Source organism: Myxine glutinosa, chromosome 1 (assembly GCF_964187855.1).
Source record: "Myxine glutinosa chromosome 1, kmMyxGlut1.1, whole genome shotgun sequence".
NCBI lineage: Eukaryota > Metazoa > Chordata > Myxini > Myxiniformes > Myxinidae > Myxine > Myxine glutinosa.
This window is the reverse complement of record NC_136261.1, coordinates 391,233,700-391,251,754: the sequence shown is the minus strand read 5'-3', so window position 1 is coordinate 391,251,754 and position 18,055 is coordinate 391,233,700. Positions and strand designations below refer to the sequence as shown.

Genomic DNA, 18,055 nt, shown 5'->3' with positions numbered 1-18,055 from the left:
GGTCAATTAAAGTTTCCTCAAGCAAGTGTTGAGGGAAGTATGATAACATCCATGGGAAAGGTGAAGCAATATTTAGAGCATGAATCCGTCTTCCAATCCAGAAGGTCCTCTTAATTACGTCTGCCACCGAAGGTAGACAGAGGTTGTTTTCAACCCTGTCTGTCTGGTTGTTTGATCGTCTTTCTGTTTGTGAACAGGATATCTCGAAAAGCTGTGGACGGATTCAGACAAAATTTGGTGGAGAGGTTGGGTATGCGACACGGACTAAATAATTATATTTTGGTGAAGATGTGGATCCGGATAAGGGAGTTTTAAATTTTTTTAAACGATTCGTCACCATTGAGTGATAGGGCCTAAAACGATAAACAGCATGATATTTCAAAACGTTGTGGATGATTTATGACAAAACTAGGTGGACAAGTTGGTTAGGTGACAGGAACAAGCTGATTCGATTTTGGTTCAGGTCCCAATCTAGATAATATGACCAATCAGTGGGATATATATATATATTTTTGTATCCTGAATCGAGGCTCGTGAAAGAGCTGACATTTACTTCACAAACAAATCAACCAGGCAAACAAAATATATAAAAAGAGGGAGTGGAAGACAAGATGGGGAGAGAAGGGGAAGCACACAAACACAACATTTGAGAGCAGGGACATCGGGAGATGTGTGGGAGGGAGAGGGCTTGGGGGGAGGAGGCGTGGGAAGGGGGGAGGGGGGGGGTGGGAGAAGTATAAAACACAAGGACACCAAGGACTTCCAGGACAGAAGTTGGTATTTCAAAAAGGTGGAAATGGGGGGAAATTAACAGGGGTAGAAAAGATCAAGGTTTTGGATGGGGGAAGATAAGAGATGGTGGTGAACAGCTGTTTTAAAGACCTGGAGGGTGGAGTGGGATTGAAGAGAGTGAGGGAGTTTGTTCTAGAGGCGGGAGAATAAAATGTAAATATAAAATGTAAACTGTTCCGTCTGGCGGAGGTATGCCCTCCACCGAGTGATGTTGTAGTTTGATAAAGGATTCACAGCGTACCTCTCTCAACATTTGGCTGAGAAAATTAATTGTCCATTTTTCTGCTGATGCAAACTAGCTCCAATATACAGTAAGAGATGCCTTGGCCATTTGGTGCGGATGGGGCAAGAGAGAATGGCAAAGAGAGCGGATAAGCCGAGGGATCAAGGTCGGAGGAAAAGAGGTAGACTATGGTTGAGATGGGAGGATTGTGGGAAAGAGGGATATCAGTAAGGTGGGGGTGGTTGGAGAGTGGAGAAAGTTGGCCGAGGACAGAGGGGGATGAAGGAGTGTCATGATCAAGGCAGGGCAGGAACAGCATAAAAAACATATACAGCTTTAAAAAACGACATTACTTTCCGGTACACCTAATAAAAGGAAGAGAAGGATAAGAAGACAATTCAACCAAACTAAATAAATAAATAAAGTCCCAACTACACCTTCACATTGTTCTTTTTGTTTCATTCATTCAAACTGGATTTGCTCAAGATGTTCAATGAGATAGCACTTGCATTTAATAAGATTAAACCGCTTCAACGTTGCTTCCACATGGACAATCCAATGGTCTGAACACTGGATCCACATGCAGTAGTTAGTTTGGATTCCAATTTCCTACTTACTACCCTTGGCCAACATGTATATAAACAGAATCATGAAGTAGAACAGCACTTGGTAGAGCATGCACCTCTGCCAGGTGGAAAGGTTTATGTTTTGGATCCCACCGATAGGCCGGATCTGGATTCGGACATGAACCAAAATCTAATCAACTTGTCCTTGCCACCTAACCGACTCGTCCACCAAGTTTAGTCGTAACTCGTCCACAACTTTTTGAAATATCATGTTATATATCGCTTTTGCCACATCTCTCAACCGTGAAGAATCACTTTTAAAATCCCAGATCCAGATCTACACCAAATTCTCATCATTTTGTCCGTGTCACATACACAAACTTTCCAACAAATTTCATCGGAATCCATCCACAACTTTGAGATATCCTGTTCACAGACAGACAAACAGACAGACAAACAGACAGACAGACAGCGGTGACAACATAACCTTCATCCACCTTTGGTGGCAGAGGTAACAATATTGTTTGGGTGGGGGAATTTTGAACACTGACCTGAATTTCATCGCAGCGTATCAGCTTTTCCACCTCGCTTTTCCCCAGCAAACGAAACTCCTCATGTTGAACCACTTCAGGAAAAAATTTAAGGCTGAAAAGCTCAGCTCCCTGCTGCAGATCCAGGCAATTGTGCGCTTCGGCAAACTCACGGATGCCCAGGCAGTTGGAGGGATCAAGCTGACTCTCCAGGAACTCGCAGCACGCCTGCTTCACTCCTGTGTATCCAGGTATAAACGCCAGAACAGCACATAGAGGGCAGCAAGAACATGCTGAATGGTCCAGAAGGAATAATGTTATGGTGCGAGCAATATAGTTTCAAGAGTACAATGAAAAAGGATGTTCAGAAAGAAGGCAAAAAGAAAAAGTTGGGGAGTCGAGCAAATCCAGACATTTCTTAACAGCTGCTAATAAAGTTGCACGAGATGAAAACAAAACTAGAAATAAATGCCGATAATACAAAAACACGCATTACAAATTCCTCAGTCATTTAAAGAAACACGCTGCAGTCTGTCGGGGAGGAAAATCCCTTTTTGATTCAAATTGTACGACTCGACCCAAGTGGTCAAACCATATGCTCAGAGATGACCCTCTCCCAAGCATATAAACAGCTTCAGTTTAACCTCACGGAATCAGTGACTCAAAACGGTAAATCAAATTAAATTGCAGAAAAAGGTGAAGTCAAGATTGGGTCAAATTACAAATAGAATATCGATCTATCATACATAAATAAATATAAATACCGTATATATAAATATAAATAAATAAATGAATAAATGAATGAATAAATAAATATATAAAGTGCACACACACACACACACACACACACACACACACACACACACACACACACACACACACACACACACACACACACACACACACACACACACACACACACACACACACACACACACCTAACTTGACTGGGAAGCAAGGCACAGATAGAGTCTCACCCTAGCAATTGCAGCACAACCTGTTAGCAACAAGTGTCGCCTGCCACCCTGACACATCGTCTCTGCCCTGCTCCTCGACAATTAGGAGGTTTACAGTCAGGAACATTCAATTTGACGAAGGAAGCACACTAACCCGATGACATGACACTGACGTCATGCACATAAATTATACCAACACATCACCTACAAACTAGGAGGCATCCGCATGGCACTCAAGTCTTTGCAGACTGAGATTAAAGCTCTCTGGTCACAAATAGCCAAAGGCAGAGATGTCTATCTAGATTTCGCCCTCATTATGGGGCCACCTTTTTTATAATAAAAAAAGGAAAAAAATCAAAACTTTAAACAGCCTTGGACGTGCACCTTGACCCCACGGCCAAGGCACACCGTCCATCAAGACTGTCCCATTGGCATACACATGCACCTCAGCCCAAAGGCTGAAGCACATGGTCAATCAAAACACATGCATCCTGACCCCGAAGGGGCAGAATGCATGGTCATACAATTGGACCCCTCCTCCATAGGAGTGAGTCCCCATGACTTCAACACCATACCGTCCCACCGAGGGCTTATTTGCGCTTTTAGGGCCTGCGCAAGGCCTGCCTTTTTTGCTTGTGAAAAAAGGTAAAAAGTCAAACATTTGAACAGCCTCGGACGTGCACCTTGACCCCATGGCCAAGGCACAACGTCAACAAGGCTGTCCCCATAACAATACACATGTGCCTCAACCCCAAGGGGGAAGCACATGGTCATTCAAACTCATGCATCATTCCCCCGAAGGGCCACAATGCATGGTCATACAATTGGGACCACTCCTCTTAATAGGAGTAAGACCCCTTGATCCTCTGACAGGGAATTTACTCCTGCCAGGTCCGATTTGCATGCAGATCTACCCGTTTTAGGGCCCCGGGCAGGGCCTGCCTTTTTTACACGAAAAAAGGTAAAAAGTCAAACATTTGAACAGCCTTGGACGTGCACCTTGACCCCATGGTCAAGGCACATCGTCAACAAGGCTGTCCCCATAACAATACACATGCGCCTCAACCCCGAGGGGGAAGCGCATGGTCATTCAAACGCATGCATCATGCCCCCCGAAGGGCCACAATGCATGGTCATACAATTGGGACCACTCCTCTTAATAGGAGTGAGACCCCTTAATCCACCGGCAGGGCATTACTCCTGCCAGGTCCGATTTGCATGCAGTTCTTCGCATGTTTAGGGCCCACACGGAAGGCCTGCCTTTTTTACAAGAAAAAAGGTAAAAATTCAAACATTTGAACAGCCTTGGACGTGCACCTTGACCCCATGGTCAAGGCACATCGTCAACAAGGCTGTCCCCATTACAATACACATGTGCCTCAACCCCGAGGGGGAGACGCATGGTCATTCAAAACGCATGCATCATGCCCCCAGAGGGCCACAATGCATGGTCATACTGGTGGGACCACTCCTCTTAATAGGAGTGAGACCCCTTAATCCACTGGCAGGGAATTACTCCTGCCAGGTCCGATTTCCATGTAGTTCTTCGCATGTTTAGGGCCCACACGGAAGGCCTGCCTTTTTTACAAGAAAAAAGGTAAAAATTCAAACATTTGAACAGCCTTGGACATGCACCTTGACCCCATGGTCAAGGCACATCGTCAACAAGGCTGTCCCCATTACAATACACATGCGCCTCAACCCCGAGGGGGAGACGCATGGTCATTCAAAACGCATGCATCATGCCCCCAGAGGGCCACAATGCATGGTCATACTGGTGGGACCACTCCTCTTAATAGGAGTGAGACCCCTTAATCCACTGGCAGGGAATTACTCCTGCCAGGTCCGATTTCCATGCAGTTCTTCGCACATTTAGGGCCCGCGCGAAGGCCTGCCTTTTTTGCAGTGAAAAAAGGTAAAAACTCAAACATTTGAACAGCCTTGGACGTGCACCTTGACCCCATGGTCAAGGCACATCGTCAACAAGGCTGTCCCCAAAACAATACACATGCGCCTCAACCCCGAGGGGGAAGCACATGGTCATTCAAACGCATGCATCATGCCCCCGAAGGGCCACAATGCATGGTCATACAGGTGGGACCACTCCTCTTAATAGGAGTGAGACCCCTTAATCCACCGGCAGGGCATTACTCCTGCCAGGTCCGATTTGCATGCAGTTTTTGCTCGTTTAGGGCCCGAACAGAAGGCCTGCCTTTTTTGCAGTGAAAAAAGGTAAAAAGTCAAACATTTGAACAGCCTTGGACGTGCACCTTGACCCCATGGTCAAGGCACATCGTCAACAAGGCTGTCCCCATAACAATACACATGCGCCTCAACCCCGAGGGGGAAGCACATGGTCATTCAAACGCATGCATCATGCCCCCGGAGGGCCACAATGCATGGTCATACAGGTGGGACCACTCCTCTTAATAGGAGTGAGACCCCTTAATCCACCGGCAGGGAATTACTCCTGCCAGGTCAGATTTGCATGCAGTTTTTTTGCTCGCCACAGGGCGGCACACTGCAAATTGTTTATTTGTGACCAATCTAAGCCATTAATATACACAGGTTGAACCCCCTAACTTGACTGGGAAGCAAGGCACAGATTGAGTCTCACCTCAGTAATTGCTGCACAACCTGTTAGCCCATAACAAGGGTGAAATCTAGATCGACATCTCTGCCTTTGGCCATTTGTGACCAGAGAGCTTTAATCTCAGTCTGGAAAGACTTGAGTACCACGCGGATGGCTCCTAGTTTGTAGGTAATGTGTTGGTATAATTAATGTGCATGACGTCAGTGTCATCTCATAGGGTTAATGTGCTTCCTTAGTCAAATATATATATATATATCTATATATATAAAGTAGAGTTGGCCTCTGTGTCTGTATCCTGATGTATCTACGATCTCTAAGATCTCGAGAACCCGTGGACGGATTTGCGAGCGGAAAGTACTGTTCGACTCGGGATGGTCCCAGGAATGTCACGGAGACATAAACATTAAAAAAATTTCGGGTTTTAAAATTAGCGTATTATTAGCACTAGCAGAAGAGAGAGGGATTCGAAGGGAGGGAGCGCAGCGCTTCTAGCGCTTCTGACTACAGCACACCTTAAAATTAAAAAAACTTCGGGTTTTAAAATTAGTGTGTTACGCGTAATTAGCGCTAGCAGAAGAGGGAGGGAATCTAAGGGAGGGAGCGCAGTGCTCCCTCCAGCGCTTCTGTTAGCGTAATTAGCGTATTTCGGAACGTTAATTTTTCAACTTCATTATTCGGAATCAGTACGTCCCAGAGAACCTTCGTAACGTTACTTTTTCAACTTCATCCGATTGACATGGGACCAACGGCATGTGACAAAGAGTGAAACATACAGGCTACATTTATTTGACGACAATGAGTTCCGACTTCCGACCTCGGTGGGATGACAGGCTGAGTCAACCCCCCTGGTGTGAAGGGGGAGGAGGAGGGGAGGGGGAAGAGAAGGGGAGGGGAACGAGGGGGAAGGGGATGGGAGGGGGGAGGGGGAGGGGGAAGGGGGGAGGGGGAGGGGGAAGGGGGAGGGGAGGGGGGGGGAGGGGAAAGGGGGGGGAGGGGGGAGGGGAGGGGCCCTTCTTCCCCTGGGCACCCCCGCACCCTTCCCTCCCCCCTTCCCCCCTTCCCCCTCCCCCCCCATTCCCCTCCCCTCCTCTTCCCCCTCCCCTCCTCCTCCCCCGCTTCCCCCTCCCCCCTCCCCCCCGTTCCCCTCCCCTCCTCTTCCCCCTCCCCTCCTCCTCCCACTCCCGTGCAAAGCCGGGTACCTCTGCTAGTATATATATATATATATATATATACAGTATATATATATATATATATATTGTTGCGGTTTTGAGTTTGTAAAGCGAGTCTAATAAAGGTTAAAGTTTGCCCCCCATAGTTAGTCACACAAGCAACATGTAGCCTCGTGATAGTATAGTTATGTCTTAGTATTTGTGAGCTTAGTTCCTTTCCATTGTTAGTCTGCGTTGAGTAGGAGCCAGGAAAATAGGCCCTACCGCCACCGATCATCCTACGTCCGTAGCCTCAATCCTTTTTGCGCTAGACATGATTGGGCGAGTTAACACGAGGCAAGCTAGGAGGACCGGGGCGGAGTCGAGGGCGGAGCGGCAGAAGCGCTGATGGTAAGCACGAGCCGCCAATCGGAGCTGGGAGGTGTTGACGGCGGCGTTGCGTCAGAGAGCGTGGTGAGAAGGATCGAGAGTGTTCCAGAAGGTTCGGGGGGCGTAGCTATAAGACCCGCTGCGCAAAGCCCTCGACAGGACTTGCGGCAAAAGGATTGGCGAAAGGACTCGCGTACACGCAGCAGTAAAAGGATTACACAGGACTCGCGTTGCACAAGGGTTGGTGGGAGGACTGGAAGCAGAGAACTTGCACGAGCACGCGCGCGCACAAACCAGCTCGGAGGATCGAGGAAGAGGAGGTGGCCATGTGTGAGAACTGTACATATATGCGGGCGCAGCCAGACGCGCTTAAACCGAGATACAGCGCATTTGAGATGCGCGAGTGATAACGGCTGAGTAACCGCCAGCCGCGCTAAAATCCGCCCTTTGCCGTTCCGCCCCATCATCTGCTTTGTTCGGGAGACGCGCTACGAGTCCCTGCCTTCACCTGCCACCATCTTCGCGGGACGTGCCGGGGCCATGGAGAGCCGGACGGAGGCCGTCTCTGGACGACCACGTGGACGCGTTGGGGAACATCTACCAATCTGCAATTCCCTGTGTGAGTGTGAGACGGGCCCGTTGTCTGGGGTGGTTAAGACTGTCTAAGGCTACTCTGTGTCTCTGCGTCCCTGAACATTGTATATACGTGTGGGAAATAATTAAACCCTTTGTTCTTCCTTTCTTCCTGATTCGATCGTTCCTGTGGTTTCCTCATTTGACTAAGCGTGGCACGAGCACAACCGCTCTAATCGGGTTCCAACCTCTCGGTAACTGTGCGGACCACGTGTACGCAATCTGCTCGGCATACTCAAACCACACGTGGTTCATGCGAGGCTTGTTTCCTCGCTCCCAGGGCAGCGCGGGGAATTAGGTACGAGCGAGAAGTGGTCCCGAAACCCTACTCCGCGTTTGTCCGGAAGGGACGTCTCAAGTCTCGGTTCCGCCAAGCCCAGTAAAGACAAGGGGATTAATCCCCCCTTGGGAAGGGGAAGAAGGGCGGCGTAGAGAACCGTAACAATATATATACATATTCTCTACCTGTCTCTGTACGTCCATTCAGGGCGGGGCTTCAAAATCAAATCACCGCCATTTTGTTTGCTCCGTGGCTGTTCTCAAGCTTGATAGGCCTCTTTTGTAAGGCTCGTGCTGACTCTCACGGCTTCATCCCAACTATAATTCGATATATAATTTCATTTTTCATAGTGGCGAAGATGTTTTAAGACTCGGTTGCAAAAACGGGAAGAAAATCCGGTCAATATTGAGGTTTCAAAAAGGGAAACGCATTTTAATAGCCGTTTGTCAGGAGCAATGTGGGGAGGGAGCGAGGTAAGAGGAGAGAGGAGAGGAGGAAGACATACTGGGAGAGAGGAATGAGGGGAGCATGGGGGAGAGAGGGGAAGTTGCATCATGCAAATGGTGCTGTGTTTGACTTCAAACACACAAAAGTGTAATCTCTGAAATAAAATAAAAAACATTAATCTTTCCCGAGATTTCCTTTAATTTCATGTAGCACACCTTGAGGGACCTCTACCAATGTGATGCATGCATACTTTTTAGGACGCCTTTGAAAGCTCGACCTGGCTGCAGAGAAAGGAAAGTTCAAATAGGCCAAAAAAAATTTTGGACCTTTAAGCTGGAGCAGGCAGGCAGCCGGAAGCAGCTCCTGTACATTCTCTACGGTGACGTGAACCGTTTCAGTGTACACAAAGTCCAGCAAGATCTCCATTGTCGAAGACGTGAGACCCTGAAGGTGAACATGCGGCTTGTCTTTCTCTTTCAACTGTTGGAACAAGGCATCAATTAAATAACAGATCAAAGATCAAAGATTATATATACCCCAGCGTAGGTCACCGCAGAGGCACAGGCTTGTTTAAATTGAGGATAATGACCTGACTGAACTTGAGTTGCTGTATCGTCATCATTTACACCAACCATAATACAAACATTTCTTTTGTACAAATTTATTAGTAATATTGGTGATATTATTTATTTGTAATCAAAAAAGGTCCAAGTGGTGTAAAGCTCGAAATGGTCAAGGGTCCAATCTGTCTAATGGGTCTGAAGGGTGTAAGGGGTCTAAATGGTGTTAGGGTCGAAGGTGGTGAAGGGACTTAAGGGGTGTAAAGGCTTAAATGGTATAAAAGATTGGAAGGGGGAAGGGATCTCAAAGTGTCTAAACTAAAGTATTGAAAGGGTCTTAAAGGTAAAAGTGGTCTTCAGGATCTTGGGGTTTAATGGGTCTCAAGGGTCTTCAGTGTATTTTGAATCTTGAAAGGTCTTCGGGGTTTTCAGGGTTTTTTGGGTCTTGGGGGACCTAAAGGGTCTTCAAAGGTCTAAGGGATCTCAGCAGTTTAAAGAGTCGAAAGGTATATTCTAACAATCTGTAATTAGTAGAAGTACAGTCATGTGAAAAAGTAAGTACACCCTATGTAAAGTTTTGACTTTTTCAACATATTTCAACATACAGCTATTTGATCTTCATTTCAACAATATTGATAGATAAAGGTGATATAATATAACAAATATCATGAAACATTTACATTTTGTAGTCCATTGTATAATTTAAATAAACATAAATGCAAATTTCGCATGTGGAAAAAGTAAGTACACCCCTCCATTTATCACTACTTCTAATACCTAAAATTAGACTCAGGTGCACCAGCTCAGGTGCAAATGATTAGAACATCGTTAGAGATGATCTTGGAGGAACCTGTCTTATTTAAACCTGACATTTAGTTTGGTTTGCTCTTTGTTGTTGAAGTGTGCGGCGTCACCATGCCTAGATCTAAAGAGCTCTCTGAGGGCTTCAGAAAGAAGGTTATAAATGCCTACGAGTCTGGGAAGGGATTTAAAAAGATCTCCAAACAATTTAAAATCAATCATTCAACTGTACGGAAGATCATCTACAAGTGGAGAAGATTCCAAACAACTGCCAACTTGTTCAGGCCAGGCCGCCCCAGCAAGTTCAGCCCGATAGCAGACCGCAAGATGCTGAAAGAAGTCTTCTAAGAACCCCAGAATGTCATCACACGACCCACATGTAGCTCTTGCCACTGTTGATGTCAAAGTGCACGAGTCTACCATTAGAAAGAGGCTGCACAAATTTGATCTACATGGGAGGTGTGCCAGGAGGAAACCTTTGCTGTCCAGAAAGAACATCAGGGCAAGACTAAAGTTTGCCAATGAACACCTCGGCAAAGACCAGCACTTCTGGGACAATGTGCTCTGGACAGATGAGTCAAAGGTAGAGCTATTTGGCCACAGTACCAGAAGACATGTTTGGCGAAAACCAAAAACAGCATTTGACCACAAGAACCTGATACCAACTGTAAAGCATGGTGGTGGAAATATTATGGTTTGGGGCAGCTTTGCTGCATCAGGGCCTGGGCAGCTCACCATCATAGAATCCACTATGAATTCTTCATTGTACCAGAGGGTGCTTGAGGATAATGTGAGGCCATCTGTCGGAAAGTTGAAGCTCAACCGAAGGTGGACCTTGCAACATGACAATGACCCTAAACATACCAGTAAATCCACCAAGGAATGGCTGATAAGAAAGAAATGGAGGGGTCTGGAATGGCCAAGTCAAAGCCCTGATCTAAATCCCATCGAGATGTTGTGGGGGCATTTGAAATGAGCTGTGCATGCAAGAAATGCAAGAAATATATATATAGATAGATGGGGTGCAGAGGCAGGGAAGTTGCACTTTTCTGTGTACAAAGCCAAGGCTCATGGAAAAGGTAGAACACAGATCACAAGGGAACAGCGAAAAGTGAAGAAGCACACTCATGGCAGGGTAGAGGGGCAGAACAGAGGGCAGGAAGACATGGGTGGTGAACAAACTAGATACAAGCTCAAGCTAGAGTAAGGGGATGGTGGAATAGGAAGGGAAAAATGGTGATGAAACGGCGATGGAACAGATAAACAGAAAGACTGGTGAAGGATGAAGAAAGAGAGAGAAAAAACAACCTGTAAAGGAAGGGGTGGGATAACGTGCGCAAAAGAAAATGATTATGGAAGGGGGATGATCTGAGGAGGAGGTAAACAGCCACCTTGAAGCTCCACAATGAGGAAGTTGGTTCAACAGGCACGAGAAAAGAGGAATATACGAGTAGAGGTGAGCAGCACTTCGATTTTGGAAGATTTACCGCAAGCAAGTTACTGACAGACATGTACATCCTGGAGAAGCCTGAGGGGAGGGGTGGGTATTAAATTAGTACAGAGAGGGCGGAGAGTGCAACACCAGAAAGGAGGTGGTAGAAGACAGAGGCCACAGACGTGTCTGCAATGGAGGAGTAACAAGCCCAGCGACTCGGCTTCATTGCAGGAGATTCCAATGATTTGCAGGCTTTTATCTCCGTGACATGAAGATGCGAAAGGTAAGAGGGGCAGCCCAAAGGGGAAAGCAGTATTCCCATGAGCTGCGGACGAAGACCTCGGATGTTGTTGAAGTTCGGATTTGCAAAAGTGAAGACTCGACTCGACGGAAGATGCCTAGTCGGTGCTAGCTTCGGAGACGGACTCCGATAAGTGGTTTGACAAAGATTGTGGCTAATGGCGTGGCCCAAAGAGGTTTGAGGGTGGCTGATGCAGTGGCCATTGTAGGTTGGTGTTTGAATTTGTAATTTGTTCAGCGTGCCAGCGATAGCTTGCCTATTCTTCGTTAAGAACACCGTGGGATCTTTAAAATCCACCAACGAACGTCAGTAGACAGGATGCCCAGTTTAATATCCACCCGACGGACGGCACCACCATTGACCTTGCCTGCAAAATGCAAGGATGACAATTTATAGCTGCGTCTAGATTTGAACCTCGGCGAGACTACTCGCAGGTGAGTTCGCAAACCTCCATGGAAAAAGAGCAGTCTCAAAAATCGAGTCCCTATTCAACTCCTTCCCAATAAAATGGAATTTCCAGATCCAACAAACTTAACGTGCCGACACAAATACTCGTACAAAGTGTACTTAACACAATTTGTTGGAGAGAGGGTGTAAGAAATGAACGCATCGGAAAAAGATTAACAAATCCCAGATAGTGTGAGAATATGCACAAATAGTCTCAAATGGTTTTGACGTATTGAAAGAATAGAGGAGGAAACTCAATGGAAAATAATAAACCAAAGCAGGTTGAACAGGAGAAGCGCCGGGAGTAGACCAAGAACCGGATGGAAACAAACTGGATGATCTCGTGCTGCGTTCTGCAACCTTTTTAGCCCAGGACCCAATAAAAAAAACCCAGGCATCTAGTCGCGACCCATCGAACCCCCCCAACAAACCGTCATGGAAATATCGATTGCTTAGGACGTTAATATCTTGGTAAGGGTTCGGTTCTTCATCTTTGTACAGCAGTACAATTCGTAATTGAACAATAAAGCAAAGTGACGACAATCATACCAAACGCTGTCCTTATTTTGTTGTTATTTTGTATGGATCTCCACGACCATGAGGAGAGAGAGAGCGAGAGACCACGCCTTCCTTGAGAATGAGCAGCGACTTCGATCACAGACACCGCCCACTTGATATTATTGTCAGCCAATCAGGCGTAAACTCCCTGCCTTGTTAGCAGCTTCGGAAGAGATGAATCCGGATGAAGATTTAAAGAAAGTCAGTCGCCAGTCTGGGTCAGTCGCCAGTCAGCCAGTCGCCGACTGGGCATCCTCCGTCGTGCGAAGTCCTTCCTTGGCACACCTGAGCTCCTCACCACATACAAGGCTTTCATCCGCAGCTCAATGGAATACTGTTCCCCCCCTCTGGGCTGGTGCTCCTGCCTCACACCTTGCTCGGCTTCACGCTGTTGAGGCCAAAGCTTTCAGAATCATTGGAATCTCCTACGATGAAGTCAACTCCGAGGGCCTTTCACTCACTCACCGCAGGCAGGTTCGTGGTCTTTCTGTCTTCTACCGACTCCTCTCCGGCCTTGCTCCCCCAGCTCTCTCTGTGCTCTGTCCCCCCAATATTCCTTCAGGTCGCACAAGATCTGCCTGCAACCCTCTTATGGTTAAACTGCCAAAATCTAGGCTCTCTGCTCACCTTCACTCTTTCATTCCCCTTTTCTCCCACCTCTGGAACAAACTCCCCCACTCCCTTCAATCCCAATCCTCCCTCCAGGTCTTTAAAACAGCTGTTCACCACCATCTCTTATCTTCCCCCATCGAAAACCTTGATCTTTTCTACCCTCGGTAATTCACCCCAGAGTCCTTGCAGTGTTCATATGTTTTATACCTCTCCCACCTCCCCTTAAGTCCTCCCGATGTCCCTGCTCTCAAATGTTGTGTTTGTGTCCTTCCCCCTCTCGCCCCATCTTGTCTGCCACTCCCCTTGTTTTTTTATGTGTCGGTATGACTTTTTGTGTGATTAATGTTAGCTCTTTCACGAGCCTCGATCTTGTATAAAAAAAGAAAAGAAAAAAAAGAAGAAGATGATGATGAAGATGAAGAAGATGATGATGAAGATGAATCTCACAACATTCATTGGCGGTGTATCTTTTGTGAAATAGAATAAAACTTTAATTATTAAAGTGACACGCCAAGATTAGGTGTTTGAACTTTATTTTAATCTTCATCGTGAATGGATGATGAACTTAAAATGTAAAATGAACTGATAAACAAAACAAGAATAACTTTTACTGAAAAACCCGATATGCATCTGAACTTATATCCAGGTTCAATGTTCCGTTATCATGAACAACATGAAATAAACAACTTTCACTGATTAAACCCGAAAGTGAAACTTACAAGCCTAATTCAAATGTTCCGTTAGCAACATTGTAGATGTGGATTATCCACATCAGTGCGATGGTTGACTTTGCATATTGGCTACGAGATCATGGATTCGGCTTTGAAGCGGCGTTCTTTCCGGAGAAAAAACTCCCGCGACTTGTTGACATGATCTCAACGTTTCTTCTCGAGGTGCCGTTTCAGCTTTTGGGGCCTGAGGGACTCGTTGGCCAACACGTCAAGGCATATCACACACTGTGGTCGATGAACATTGTGCTTATCGATATTCAAGGTGAACCCATAGTTCAGGAACACAGGTTGAGACTTTCTAGCCATGGCGAGTACCTTACGCTCGCAGCTCAATCTTTCGAATGAAAAGCAATGGGCATTCGCGTGTCGGAAACTAAACGTATGATCTGACTGACCGGATGCACCCTGGTGTTGGCTTAGCGGTTAGGGTGCCGGCTTGGGATCCTAGGATCCTGGGTTCGAATCTCGGTCGATCGCTGAATTAACGCCAGGGGGGTTGACTCAGCCTGTCATCCTTCTGAGGTCGGCAAATTGAGTACCAGCTTGCTGGGATGAATGATCACGGTGTGTACCCCCATTTAGAATAGGTACACCGTATCCCTGCGCATCGTAGGAGCGTGACCAAGGGTTGGCGTCAGGAAGGGCATCCGGCCACAAAAATATTGCCTCAAACAGGGAACCATGATTGTCATGGGGCCCGCAAGGCTAACCCCCGCTCTAGCGGGGAAAAATGGCCTAAAAACGATCATTCATTCATTCAGTCGAAGTTGCAAAGATCCATATTCAACGAGAGTGGGAATTGCTTTTCAATACACGCGCCCTACGGCGTGATGTTTTCCAAGTCCAAAAATGGCGTAACTCTGAAAAAAAATAATCTACGGAGCGCCCTGAAATTCAAACGTGTTCTGCAAGTTATAATAGAGCCATGTACAAGGTTTCAGTTGAATATGTTGAAGGGTATGGGAAAAATTCTTAAAAACTGATAGGTGGGACAGACAGACATCGAGCAAACGTATAGACCCCTCTGGTGAAACTGATAGGGGACGAAAAATGGAGGAACCACAAACTAGTATCACTGCTGAGTAGGCCAAGTTTAGCTCTGACATTTCGACCACCGAATAGTCTTCATCCGGGATGATGCAGGCATCATGATGCCAAGTGCTCCGTTTCCTCCCAGGACAAAGGGGGAGTCAGGAGGGTATCACGTGATGGCAATGTGCAAATGGTAACCCTGTCTGCATGCGTCGACATTGCCAGCAACCCAATTGACCCCACCCCCCTCCTCAAATGAAAATGCTGGATCTACACATTTCCATATTCCAGTCACGTGAACCTCTCCTTCCGTTGCTCCAAGAGGAGACATCAGGCAAATGAGGGCCGATCATATTACTGGACAAAGACCACTCGGCAGCCAAAATGTCAGACCTAAGCCTTGCCTGCTGGGTTAGGTGGTGATTAGGTGGTGATCCAAGTTCATTTTGTTGTCACAGGAGATTCCGATGATTTTTCTGGGACGAAACCCCCAACCCTTCTTAAAATCGTCCTAGGCAAAGGACTGAAAGTCCCAATTTCAAAACTCACAAAAATACCAACCTCGTTTGTAAACATGGCGCAAAAGTAGTCACTGCAGGCGGCCAACACAATGCGGTGGGCAGGGAAGTCGTCGTTGTCGACCCGCAGCGTCACGTCACACAGAGTGTTGCTCTTCCGAAGGGAGTTCATGGCATTCAGGATGGACTTGGCGTGGGAGTTTGTCATGATGTCTTTTGGAGCCATTGCACCCGAGGCCAAGCCACGCCCCCAACCTGTGGGCACAGAACATACACCGCTTAATTCGTTGCACAAGGAACTTGGACGTCAGGCCTGCGCTATAGTATACAATAACACAACATTAATTTGATCGAACAGTTTATCAACTTCAATTCACTCGGGGAGTAGGGATGGAGGAGTTGGGATGAACTCAGGATTATTTTTTTTGTAGAATGCTGAACTTTCAAATAAACCTTCAATTCGGAAATATATATATAAATGGGGTTCAAATAATTTATCAAATACAAAACGTTTCGTTTGTAGCAACGTTGAGCGATCATCGGGGCCAGGGTAGGAGGCAGGGGGAGGCTGAGCGGCCTGCCCGTGCAGTGGGAGGCCCACGCTATACTCCCCGGCACAAAACAAGGCGAGGATTGGCCAGTCCGCCACGGCGCCCACAACATGCAGGTTAAGAGGAGGAAGAAGAAGACGAAACGGAGGAACGAACAGGAGCCGGAAAAGCGTTCCCGTTCTATGTGACGGCAAAGAGATTCCGCACTGTGAGGAAGATCGACCGAAAGACCCGAAGAATGCACTCGCAGAGGGGAGCGCCACCCGCAGGTTAACGACACGCGCACCACACACCGCTCAACGCTTCCAGGCACTCTCAGACGTCGGGAGAAAACCATTTCGGTCATCCTACGTGGAATTGTATTTAAAAAGTCACCATGTCCCACGATTATACCTTTTTGTATGATTTTAATCTTCCACGGTACTTAAAATTTGTCTCGTTTTCAGAGTTATGCTCAGCATTAATTCCTGAGCGGTGTATGTTCGAAATCGAATGTTCGAAATATGAATAGCCATCCACTAAAAGGACAAATGCCGACGGGTTTATCAGCGGATTATTATTATATATACCAATTAACGATCTTATAACTGTCAAATGATACTAAATTACTTTATTTATTTTTAAAACGACGTTGGTGAAAATGTATAACTCCACCAGGATCGCCACACACTGGACAAGTGAACAGACCTGTGTACAGAATGATAGCTCAAATAAACGTTTAAAAAACGCCAGGAGGACAACGCGCTTTACAAATACACTGCCGCAAAATGCTTACACTTGCGATCGACACGGCCGATGGTAAAAGGGAGAATTTGGTGAGAATTCCATCTGGTAATAAAGAGTAAACCACATTTCAATATTACCACGGATGTTACGTGATACTTATCGACTAATCCTAATGAATGCATAGGGGACAGCCGGCTTGCAGGCCTCCAACCAAAGGTTTTTTGGGGGGACTCCCGCCCTCTCCTGGTATTCACCAGAACGGCAGTTTTCACTCAGGTAAATCAGATCGCGTCTGGGATCCAAGGAAACAGCTTGGAGGTTTTTGACTCATAATATATTGAGGTGTAAAAGAAAAGAAAAAAAGGAAACCCGTCAATTACCGCCCTTAAAAATAGCGATGGTCATGACGTCATATGCGTGACGTAATCAAAGTCAAGGTTGCCTCGCAACGCAACGGATAATGTACGCACATCTCGCTTCAGACTCGTCCGGAAGTGAATTTGACTTGACCAAAAAAATTCTGATCAAGAATCCTCTCATGGGCAAGAGATGACGTAGCGGGTCACGTGGGAGTTGGTGTTGGCCTAATGGGTGGCGGGTTTGGTATCCCAAGGTCCTGAGTTCAAAACTCCGTTGAATTAACACCAGGCGGGGTTGACTCAGCCTATCAATATCATCCCTCCGAGGTCGGCGAAATGACCACCAGATAAGTGGTTGCATCAGAGAGGCGCTGCGTCAGCGGCAGACGCGCCCACAGAAAAATGATGCAACCAGCAGACGGGTGGCTGCACGCGACCCACCCACATCTCACCCTGTGATTTCTTTCCCGCTTATCTCACTTCTCGGAATAACATTGCGGCGTCAATGACCCCCGTGATCACCGACCAGCGGACTGTGGGCGACCCCGACGACCCTGGTGATCCCTCCCTACTGCAGTCCGAGACTTTTGCCGCCCAAATTTGATACTGATAACGAGATGAGATTAATCTACAGTAATTAGCTCGAATCTCGATACCGAGCAAAATAATTTCAAATGATCGTTTTATAAATTTTGGGCTGTGACGTCACTGGTGTCCCGCCATGACGTCAGTGCCCTTTCAAACGCATTTCAACCATTTTTCAATTGATCCTTGTGGTTTTTCCAACTCCATCACTGATCCGGATCACTTATCAAACTGGAAAGACGTCCCGCTGGCACATATAGCACGCAATGAGCCCGACTGGA

General features: G+C 46.7%; 1 protein-coding gene across 2 annotated transcripts in view; it reads right to left on the bottom strand.

The window, feature by feature from the left end:
- Positions 1–16,410, bottom strand: part of KLHL12 (kelch like family member 12) — a 48,713-nt gene extending 32,303 nt beyond the window's left edge. Inside the window, exons 1-4 of one of the 2 annotated variants that reach the window (XM_068102067.2) lie at positions 16,059–16,410; positions 15,597–15,808; positions 8,885–9,038; positions 2,133–2,350 (exon numbers count right to left, since the gene is read on the bottom strand). In XM_068102067.2, the coding sequence (XP_067958168.1) occupies positions 2,133–2,350; positions 8,885–9,038; positions 15,597–15,779 (555 nt within the window). In that variant the 5' untranslated portion in view covers positions 15,780–15,808; positions 16,059–16,410. The remainder of the gene's footprint in view (positions 1–2,132; positions 2,351–8,884; positions 9,039–15,596; positions 15,809–16,058) is intronic. The other variant, XM_068102077.2, reaches the window with a different exon arrangement.
- Positions 16,411–18,055: the final 1,645 nt, after the last annotated feature.